At 47.6% G+C, this 10,900-nt stretch overlaps 1 protein-coding gene across 1 annotated transcript; it reads left to right on the top strand.

Annotated features, from left to right (window-relative positions):
* Window positions 1-6,551: 6,551 nt before the first annotated feature.
* LOC124232042 (cancer/testis antigen 47B-like) lies at window positions 6,552-9,795 on the top strand. The gene is made up of 3 exons (XM_046649023.1): window positions 6,552-7,110; window positions 7,997-8,138; window positions 9,198-9,795. Exons 1-3 carry the CDS (start codon window positions 6,552-6,554, stop codon window positions 9,208-9,210), a joined length of 714 nt encoding a protein of 237 aa, XP_046504979.1. The 3' UTR covers window positions 9,211-9,795.
* Window positions 9,796-10,900: the final 1,105 nt, after the last annotated feature.

Below are 10,900 nucleotides of genomic sequence, written 5' to 3'. Positions count from 1 at the left end.
TGAGAATTGCTGGCCAAACTTGCACTTTCCCTATGGCAGGGAGAAATTTTCTGACGCCAATAAAGATGGCAGGAGGCACCCAGGCAAGGTGCTAACGTAGACCTTCTCTTTGCTTTTTGCATTCTCTCCTCAGGAGTTTCATTCTTTCTCATCAACTGCCACTTCTCAGTGGGTGATTGTGTATTGGGTGCTGGAGATACAGTACCGCGTAAGACAAACAAGGTCTCTGTTCTCAAGGAGCTTATAGTGAGGAAGACAGACAAGCAAATCTACACATAAAGATGGCGTTAAGTTCTATGAAGGAAAGAGGCATGGTGCTGAGACAGAAAATGACCGAGGTCAGAGGAGGCCTCTTTGAGGAGGTGATGCTGAAGCTGTGACTTGAAGAATGAGAAGAAGCCAATATGGCAAGAATTGAAGCAGGGCTTCTGCCAGCTCACAGAGTGCCTTTGTTCCAAAAGGAAAATTAACTCCCCTCTGAACACGCATAGCCCTGATGACTTGTGCTAAGTGCTCACTGGTACTTTGGGGTCAAAAGATAAAGTTATTTCCCCTAGCAATTACAGCCCCATACCAGGGCACACAGCTCCACCAGCAGATTGCGGGCCAGATTTCAGCCCATGCCATATCTCAGCTGGATACCGTTGTGCAGAGAACAATCTGCACAATCTTACATGGGAGCAGGGGGTAAGGACTCTGCTTCAACTCTCCCCATGGCTGACTTCAAGCAGATGGAATTGCATGTGCAGGAAAGAACTTCATGTGTTCTAGAAACTATGAGACCAGTGGCAGGCAGAGGCCAGATCACACAGGGTCTTATAGGGTAGATTGTATCTTATTTAATCCATGAGAATCCAGTAAAGGTTTTTTTAAGCAGAAGGAGTGAAAGAATCTGAGTTATATTTTAAGAAAATCACTCTAGCAAGACACCTCCAATATTAGCAACCCTAATTCCATTTGTGACTCTAATTCTCCTTTGCCATGTAAGCTAACATATTCACAGGGTTTCAGGGATTAGGAGGCTATCGCATACTCAAGTTGGAGATGATGATGGTTTGGATTAGGATGGTAGCAGTTGAAGAGGTGAGAAATGGACAAATTTAAGAGAGATTTTGGAGCTCAGTTGACAGATAGAATGGACACGTAGAGGAATTAAAGAAGGCTACTGGTTTTTGACTAGAGCAGTTGGGTGGGTGGAAGTGCTATTTCCTAGGATGGAGAAGGCAGGAGGAAAAACAAGTAGGGACGGAGAGCAAATCAAGAATTCCATTTTGGCCATTTCAGGTTGGAGAGATCTGTAAGACATTCAAGCGGAGATGTCAAGTAGAGTTTGTTATGACATTGTAGGTCAGAGGAGAGGTTTGGGTCAGAGATATCAATTTGGAAATTGTCATCATTTGAGTTATGTTTAAGGCCATGAGAAAGGATCAGACAAAGGAGGGAAAGGGATGGAGAGGTGAAGTCCCAGAGCAGAGCCCAGAGAAACTCCAGTTTGGGGGAATCAGGTAGCGAGTGACCAAAGTGGAAGAAACCCCAGGAGACTGTGGTGCCACAGAAGTCCTGAGAGGAGACTGTTTCAAGAAGAATAGTGTGGAGAGCTGTGGCTGAAGGATCAGGAAAGATGAGAATTTGAAAACTCCATGGCTTTGACCACATGATGGTCCCTGGGAACCATAATAAGAACAAATGGACTGAACTGGAAAATAAAAAGAGGTGGTGGTCAGAGTGTGGAATCCTTGAAATTCAGATTTTTGGAAGTGATGTAGATTTTCATTAAGAAAGGTCTGGGACCCTGGGCATGGCACTGGGAGTGAGCGGCTAAGGTAGGGTAGATGACAAATCACGGGAAACGAGGAGGCTAAGAAACAGAGAGGCTTGGGTGTTGAACGGTGGAGTCACCAAAAGGTTTGAGGTGGAGAGGAAGTGAGCTCTCCTCAGTGAGCACCCACAGCCCAGTCTGGCTGCAACAGGGTGAACTAGGAGGTCAGGAACAGGCCAGGTCCCTCTCTCTGGCGGGGGGGGGGGCAGGGTCTCACTTAGGGGGGCGCAATCCCTCATCATACACAGCATCACAGCACCACAAGCATCACACCCAGCCACAAGAGCAGAAACCTCATGGGAGCCATGGAGAGGATCCAAAGAGAGAAAGGAAGAGGGGATGAGAAGGCCCTTTGGAGACAGTCAAGCCCTAGGCAGGCAGAGGAGAAGCACCATTGATGGTGATAGTGATTACAAAGTTCCTGTGATTCTATCAACAGACGTTCATCAAATGCCCACCTTGTGCAAAGCCATCAGGGGTGTTACAAACTCGAACAAGGTCTGGACGCTCCCCCTCAAAGGCCCGTTCTTTTGTAGGGGAGCTAGACAAAGTCCACACATATCACCGTAATTCAGGAGCGCCTGTGGGGTTGGGGGATGGGGAGGGGGAGTAGATAGAGAAAAGAAGGCTTCCCGGAGGCAGTGAGTTTTGAGCCAGGCTGTAAAGGAAAGCTTTGGATTGGTTTCCCAGGGGTGCTCCCTGTCCTGCCCAGCATTAATTGGGAACCTCTTCAAGTTGTTGTGGCCTTCGGTCCTTCTCCTTGTCACACCCTGACCCTGATGGCACATCTGCAACGGGAAAGGACTTGGCCACTTCTGTTGACTGACAGAGGGAGTGGGGTGGGGAAAGAGCATCTTTTTCGAAGGAAATCTGAAATCTTGGGTTGTGCCAACTTCTTGGCTTGGAAAAAATCAGAAGTCATGGATGGGATGGCTGGAGATGGAGAACACTCACCAACTGCCCACTAGAGGTAGGGAGTGTGACCTCCTGGATGTGTTTGCATCCCCGGTCAGTCTCACGTAGATGACTGAGGCCCTGGAGACTGTCCCATGGACTTCTGGGCCATGTCCTTGCCATGAAGAGAGTCCCAGTGTTGGAGCTTGGACTCCAACAACTCTCCTTCAGTTTCATTTCAGCTATTTCCTGAAGGCGTATCCGTTCAGTTTTTTCCTTTCTCCTTTGTTTGCTGGTGCCAACCAGTTCTCCCTCCCAAGGACATGGTGCCAACACCAACCACCTGGGGACGTAACTTACTGCCACTACAAAAGGACCATCTCCTCCAGGGTCCTCTTCGCTCCCTGACAACAGCTTGCTCCATGACAATGCTTTCTCCATGGCAAGCCCAGTGCCCAGCCCTGGCTTCTTCCACAAAGAAGAGGTTCCAGGTACACACTTCTTTATCAGAGACTTCATAATTGACAGCAGTCATCATGTTGTTTCAGCCCTGCTGAAAAGTGGAGGAGGCAACTGGAGAGGATGTGATTGAGTATAAACTAGAGTCTAGGCAAATATATCAGAACAACACTGTGTGCAGCCAGAGGGCCTAGTTTCCAGAGGTCTTGGCAATCCCCCCAAAGGACACAAGAATGATAGTGGGGGAGGCACTAGGATAGGTACTATGGATGATTTTGCCATCTTTGGGTTTCATGTGTCAAATAAGAACAGGTACAAGTGACAGTTCCAATGGGACATGGCACTGGTACATCAGAAGTTACTCAATAAATTTGTTAGATATGTAAATGTATGATTTAAAGAACAAAGGAGATCAGTTTGGATAGGAGGTGAAGAGGATGGGAGGGCACTGTGCTAGGCAAGAGAGGAAGGGAATGGTGACGCAAAGAGGAATATGTGCTCATATAGGAGGCAGAAGACCTTCTTAGTAATAATTATTAGTAGTAATAATTAATTATTATTAGTAGTAATTATGGTCTCAATCTGCTTTCCAGTCCCATCTGTCACTCTGCCCACGCTGTAGTCATTTCATCTCCTGGACAGGTGCACACACACACATGCACACACACACACACACGCATACACACCTCTTCCACTATGCATACTATTTCCTTTACCTGCAGTGACCTCCTTCTTCCCCCTTCCCTGCCACTCTTCATTGCTAAGTAAACTCAGTGATCCTTCAGAATCCAGATGCAATGCCTCCTCTTGAATACCTTCTCAGGCACCAACCCACCACTCACCACTCCCCCCTCCCCCCCAGCTAATCATTCTCTCTCCCATGCTCCCATAGGACTTTATGCTTATCCCTGTTTTAGTACTTGACACCTGTGTCATCATTGTCCAAGTGTCTGTCTTCCCCTCTAGACCATGAACTAGGGCAAGCCATGAGTCTTATGCATCTGTGGATGGGAACTCATTAGCACAACTCCAGGCATATAGTGAGTGCTCAGTACATGCCTGGTGAATGATTGAATGCCTAGAGTCTGGAGTGTATGTCCTGTAGCTTCATGAGTTGACAGATGTTATTAATCTTGCTAGGTGGTTGTTGTTTATTTGAGGAGTCAGTGCTGAGTTTAAAGTGACTGAAGAATCAGTATCTGTGAACAGTCTGCATGGAACAACTCTAGGGAGAATATTTTTGAAGAAGTTGAAAAAAACACTAACTTAGTATAACCTGAAGTGGAATCTGCTAAGATGTGTTACAACTGATGGTCGTAAAAATCTGCATGGAACAGAAAAAGGGTTAGTGAACAAATATGTAAAACTTGTGAAAATGTAAGGCATTTAATTTGTACAGTTATTCATTATATTATTTATCACCAGTTACACTGCAGAAAATATCTGAATCTCTCATGTATTATTAAACCAATAGTGTCAATGGGGAAGTTCATTCACTTTCATGAACTTAACCATTGCAGTTCTGTGAACTTTGGTCAGAAATACAAGCTAGATATCCTGAATTTCCCAACTACACAGCAATTCTATGGCTTCGCAGTGGTAAAGGGGTGTGTGCATTTGTGCGTGTGTGTGTGATTTTTTTTTGAGCTCAGGGTGGAGATTGAATTATTATTATTTTTTTTCTGAGGAAGATTAGCCTTGAGCTAACATCTGCCGCCAATCCTCCTCTTTTTGCTGAGGAAGACTGGCCCTGAGCTATCATCTGTGCTTATCTTCCTCTACTTTATAAGCCTACCACAGCATGGCTTGCCAAGCAGTGCCATGTCCGCACCTGGGATCTGAACCGGTGAACCCTGGGCCACCGAAGCGGAACATGTGCACTTAACCACTGAGCCACCGGGCCAGCCTCTGAATTATTTTTGACTGAGAAAATCTCCCTCAATTGTTAATATTGAACACTGAATGGCTTTGGAAATTAGCTTTTGTTATAGGTTTGGTAACATGTCTTAATGAATTCAACCTAAAATTACAAGGCAAATAGTACTTATGTACAAAACTTATGCTGTGGTAAAGTCATTTCAATGACAACTAACATTGTTTGAATCAAAGTAATGTCAGGCTGCTTTATATGCTTCTTATGCTGTCAAAAGGTAAAATAAGAAGCAAAATCTCTATTCTCACACAAATTTGCAGTGGATATATAGCCAAGCTCACACTAGAGTTCCAGCAGCTTTTTTTCAGATCTCTGTGCAAGTACAAAGGAAATTTCAATACTTCAAGCCCACCTAACTGTGCAATTGAGGAGCTTCCACACAAACTCCAGTTGGAAGTGATTAATCTGCAGTGTAATGACATGCTAAAAGGCAAATGCCAAGAGAACAATCTAATAGAATTCTCTAAATGTCTTCCAAGAGACGAATATGCTCAATTAAAATCATATGCTTGTGGATTGATATCAGTATTTAGAAGTACCTATTTCATGGATTGATATCAATATTTTCCAATATCTGTGTGAAAAGACATTTGCAAAGATGAACTATGTAAAACCTCATTACAGATAAACAGATGAACATACGCAATCAATTTCAAGAACACTAACTTTGAACTCCAATTAAGCAAAGTATTATTCCCCCAAAAGAATTCCATTCTTCTCATTAATAGTCCTATATTATTGAAAAAATTGTATGCAATTATTATTATATCTTCAGTTTCAACAATAAAATATGTTTGGACATTTGTTCTCTCTCTTGTTAATATAAGCACCTACATAATGGTCTGGATTTTACCTCTGGGCTCCCCCAAACCCAAAATGTTTACTTTCTGCCCTTTACAGAAGAAGTTTCCCCAACCCAGGTTGTCAATACATTGAAGTGCTATAGTTGTGCTGACAATCGCAAAATTAGGATAGGAGTTGAATGGACCTTAAAGGTAGCACAAGACCCTAAGGCCTCAAAGAACAGGGAGGTGATTGTGAGCAATCTTACAACCTGAGTCATTGATTGGTTATTCATTGGACACAGGACATGTCAATCCCCTCTTCCCAGCAAATGAGCTTGGAGCTCATGTGAGGGGGCGTGGCCCTCTGACCTCTGGCCCCGCCCCCGTCACCTGCCTAGCAGGCTCTTCGCGCCTCGTCCGCTTCTGTCTGAGGCGCCTCTCCTGACACTGCTGCCCTGCCCTTCGCCCGTGGGGCCTCCTCGGGCACCCCACAGACTGTTGTCCCCTCAGCGGCGCACTCCTCTGCCGCCCCGTCGGTCCGCCTCAGGCCGGGCCCCACTGCCCACAGCCTCCCCTCAGTGGCGGCCACCTCGGGGGCCACCATCTTTGCTGTCGACGCCACAGCCTGATCGCCGCCCCAGTTGAGGTACCGCCTGGCGCCATGTCTGCCACAGGAGAAGGAGACCTGGCCGCAGGTGGCCTGGACAGGCCCGTGGGCGTGCCGGGGGCGTGTGCCCTGGCGGCCGGGGCTGGCGACGGGCTGGTCGGCGACTCGGGGCCCCAGGGGGCGGCGAGAGTCACGGCGGCGGCGGCGGCGGCGGGAGCCCTCGGGGAGGCGGCGGGGGAGCCGGGGGCCGGCGGCCCGGAGGGCGGGAGCGCCGAGGAGGACTCGGACATCGAGCCGGCCGAGGAGGGCGAGGAGGCGGCGGCGGCGGGCCGCCTGGCGGTGGACGCGGCGCAGTTCCCGCGGGCGAGCTTACGCCTCCTGTTCCTGGAGTTCGCGCAGTCGCTGCTGCGCCGCCTCTTCTACAAGAACCACGTGCTGCTACGGCCCTGGCCTCCGGCGCCCGACGGCTCGGCCCAGCGCCCCGCGCCCCGCGGGCCGGCGCCGCCAGAGCCGGCCGCCTGCGCCCTGCCGCCGGTCCAGGAGCCGGGGGCGGAGGCCGCGACCCAGGAGCCCGCGACCCAGGAGCCCGCGGAGGAGGCCGCCGCCCCGGAGGGTGAGGAGCGCGGGGCGGGCGTGCAGAGGCCCAGGCGCGGGGCCGGGGCGCGGGGCGGGCGGGCGGGCGGAGGCCCAGGCGCCGGGCCCGGACACGGGGCGGGCCCGTCCATCCGAGGCCCGGGCCGCCTCTCAGTCGGGCTGCGGGGCTGCGTCGTGGGCACCGCCCGGGCACCTGCCCGCCCAGCGCCGGCCACGGGTGAGGCCGCGGGTCGGGGTCCCCAACCCGCTGGGGGGCGAATGGGCCCGGTGCCAGAAGGCCCTTCAGGGTCTTGAGGAAAGCCCGCTGCCCTCTCCCGCCTCTGCTTGGGGAGCTGAGCGCCTCCGGCGGTGGTGTTGGGAAGCGAGCGGGAGGAAGCGGCAGGGCGGCAGCAGATGGCACGCCTGTGTGGGGGTCGTGGCTTCCCAGATTCGAGATTCTAGAAAGTTGATCCCCAAACATTATGAACATCCGCATACGGGAGCCTCTGGCAAAATTAAATGTCCAGGGGCTGCAGGAACTAATGAGCTTCACCATAGAGTTTGTCCTTGAAGCAAAAGGTATTTGCACAAGCAAGTTCTGATCGAAGCATACGGAATGCATGAGACCCCGATCACTGGGATCCCCCTTCTCCGAGGGCCAGAGACAACCAGCAGCACAGCGGGGCGGGTTCCTGGGAAGAGAGCAATCATGTCACCCACCGCGCAAACGAGCAAGCGGAGGAAAGGCAGGGCCGTGCAAGCGCTGCTCCGACCAGTAGGCCGGAAGGTGCCCAACTCTCCCTTCTTAGTTACGTCGAGCCGCCTGCTGCTCCCGAGGGGACAGTACTGGATGTCCCCAGTCCTTGTGAATTGGGACTTTTTCTGTGAATGTCCGGTCCCAACATCTGTATTATTCTTCACTACAGAAACAACTAAATATCGGTGTGAAAACTCGAATGAAGAGGCCCACGACGCTGCAGACAAGGACGAAAAAGAGAAGTTTAACAAAAAACAAGAAGGACCCGAAAACGCTCTGGACCCCACAGACAGCACACCGAGAAAATCCAGGTATCTGTCTAAATTGAGTATCACCCAACCATTCCTGGCATTTACCTGTTACTGACAGCTTTATTTTTCTTAATTCTTCCAGTAAATTAATTAAGGAAATGTTTGTTTAAAATTCAATTTTATCTACTTAGAACGTTACTAGAGTACTCGTGTACCTAGTAATGTACAATGCACTCTGGCCCGCAGTACACTTCCCGGCTACTCATTGGTTCTTGTGACGCCCTCTGTCCTCCACCTGTAAGTCTACTAACAAGTAGTAAATGTCTCAGTAGCTAAGGCCAATATTTGTTTAGAAAACATTCCTAGAAGCAGCAGCCAAAGTAGCTGTGCTGTCCGCTAGTTGGGCCTTCATGACTTGGCTACAGAAATGCAGTCTCCTGTACTAACGGGGAGACAACGCCTTTTAAAATGTGACTACTTACCAAGAGCAAAACGTCAAGAATTTCAAGGGCCGCATTCAATGATTAATACCTAAACATTTGTCCACTTGTAGATTTTTGTATTTGTGTGACAGTCAAAAGACAAGAAACTTAGCCATAGTGTGACTATTGTTTATCACTGAATTGGTAATTAAGTCTTAAGGTATATCTTGTCTTGGAGTATATTTAAATGAGTAACATATTTCTTTTTCTTTTTTGCAATTTCACAGCTGTGACTTTCGTACTAACAGCCTCTTTGTCATATGGTAGATATAGAAACCAAGGGTCTGGGAGGGTGAGGGAGTAGCATTTGTGGAATGAGCACAGGCGCTTAAGGTGACGCGAGTTCCTCGAATCCCAGAATGGCCTCTCAAGGAAAAAAAAAAGCAAAGCGTTTGTGGTGTTGGGCAAGAGGGAGACAAGCTTGGTATGATCGCATGATTGAAGCCATCGGTTGCACGAGCACCTTATAGCCAAGGGTGCAGGTTACAAGAGCACAACGTGGTGTTCTTCTCTGCCTGTTGAGACAGCCCACAGATGCAGCAGCTATACTCGGGCTGACTATTTTCTTAGATTTAGAAAGTGACTGGTGCTGGCTGATGCTGTATAATTGTTAATTTTCTCTCATTTCATCCTGCAGTTGGGAGGAATAGAAAGAAGATGGAGAAAGAAGAACGAACCTGCTCTTCACCCTTTAGGTTTTTCGTTTTTTAGAAGCCCAAGGGAATTTTATCAACACTGATTTCATTCCAACTTCATCACCCCAAAAGTGACATCCACTGACATCTGACTTTTCCCTTACATTTTGCAGATATATTTGACAGCATTTCTTCTAGTTAAAAAATTTGTTTTAAATTAGTAAACTGAAATGAAGGCAGATTTTATTTACATAAATAATCCTGACAAATCTTTTACCTCGTTTTTTTTTTTTTTTGGCTTACTGTACCTTCATTAAGACTTATCACTTTCCACCATTTGGTAAGCCTATTTTTATTATTTTATTGCAGCTCAAAATAAGTTAAAATGTCAAGTTTAAAATAATTTTGTGAAGAGAGAGATGGAGGTCAAGCCTTTAATGCTGCACTGTCCACTGTTAGTCACTAGCCATATCTGGCTCCTGAGCACTTGAAATATGGCTAGTCTGATTTGAGATGTGCTACAGGTATAAAAACAAGTTACATATCTTACTAATAATTTTATACTGATTACATGTTGAAGTGATAATATATTGAATTAAAATATACTATTAAAATTAATTTTGCCAGTTTCTTTTTACTTTTTTAATGTGGCTACTAGAAAACAGAATTACACATGTGATTGCATTATATGTCTATGAGGCAGCGCTGCTCTGGAGCATGGTTTTGAAGGAAACCTCGTGGATGGCCCAGCTTGCCTGGAGGCCAGATGATGCTGCTAAGCCTGGGCCCAGACACTGATTTGGAGCAGTGGTTCTCAAAGTTTGGTCCCCAAACAGCATCAGCAGCATCACCCAGCATTTCTTAGGCTCTACCCAAGATAAACTGGGTCAGAGACTCTGAGAGTGGGCCTAGCAATCTGTGACCGTGTTTTAACAAGCCCTCCAGCGGATTCTGATGCAGCTAAGGTTTGAGAAGCACTGGTTTAGAGCCAGAGGGGAAGAAGCTGAGACTCACCTAGGGTAGGACCAGCCTTAATTCACTGGCTTGGGACTGTTGCAGGTCAACTGAACAGGATGGCAAGGGGGGACTAGGGAGGAGCCTAGAACTCAGTGGCTGAGACACAGACGGACTAAGATTGGGTGATAGCAGCAGAAAAATGCATAAGGGAAAAAGCTGGTTCCAGAAGGAGACAAACATTTTGATACCATGTATACGAAGTCTAATAAAACATATAATCACCATATATTGATTGTGGATACACATAAAGCATAAAAGGCATGCATGTTGAAGACAGATACAAATGTAGCACCAGAAAGGCATGTGTTAGAAAGATAAACACCACATTTAGGATGGTGGTTACCTCTTGGGAAAAGAAAGGGAGGGGATCCTGCTGGGGAGGGCTCCACAGGGGGCTTCAATGGTATTTGTAATGTTACACTTCTTAAGCTGGGTTGTGGGTAAATGGATGCTCATAGTAGTATTTTCTATAATTTTATGTAGATCTGAAATATTTCATAATAAATAATGAGAAAAATAAAGAGGAAAGAGAAAGAATGGGCTTTATCTCTGGAATTTGTTTAAGGAAAAAAAAGGATAAAGTGAAAGTTGACCAGAGTCGAGGATCAGAGAAGGAGAAGAGGCGGGGGTTTGAGACGACAGCCTCATTTCTGCAATAGCTTAAGGCTTCCTAGGTGCCCACTTGGTA

Source organism: Equus quagga, unplaced genomic scaffold, assembly GCF_021613505.1.
Source record: "Equus quagga isolate Etosha38 unplaced genomic scaffold, UCLA_HA_Equagga_1.0 HiC_scaffold_1864_RagTag, whole genome shotgun sequence".
NCBI lineage: Eukaryota > Metazoa > Chordata > Mammalia > Perissodactyla > Equidae > Equus > Equus quagga.
This window is presented reverse-complemented; position numbering and strand designations above follow the sequence as displayed.

Coding starts and splice junctions, on each gene's coding strand:
- LOC124232042 (XM_046649023.1), top strand. CDS start 6,552: ATGTCTGCCACAGGAGAAGGAGACCTGGCCGCAGGTGGCCTGGACAGG. Junction 7,111..7,996: donor GGAGGCCGCCGCCCCGGAGG/GTGAGGAGCGCG, acceptor TCTTCACTACAG/AAACAACTAAATATCGGTGT.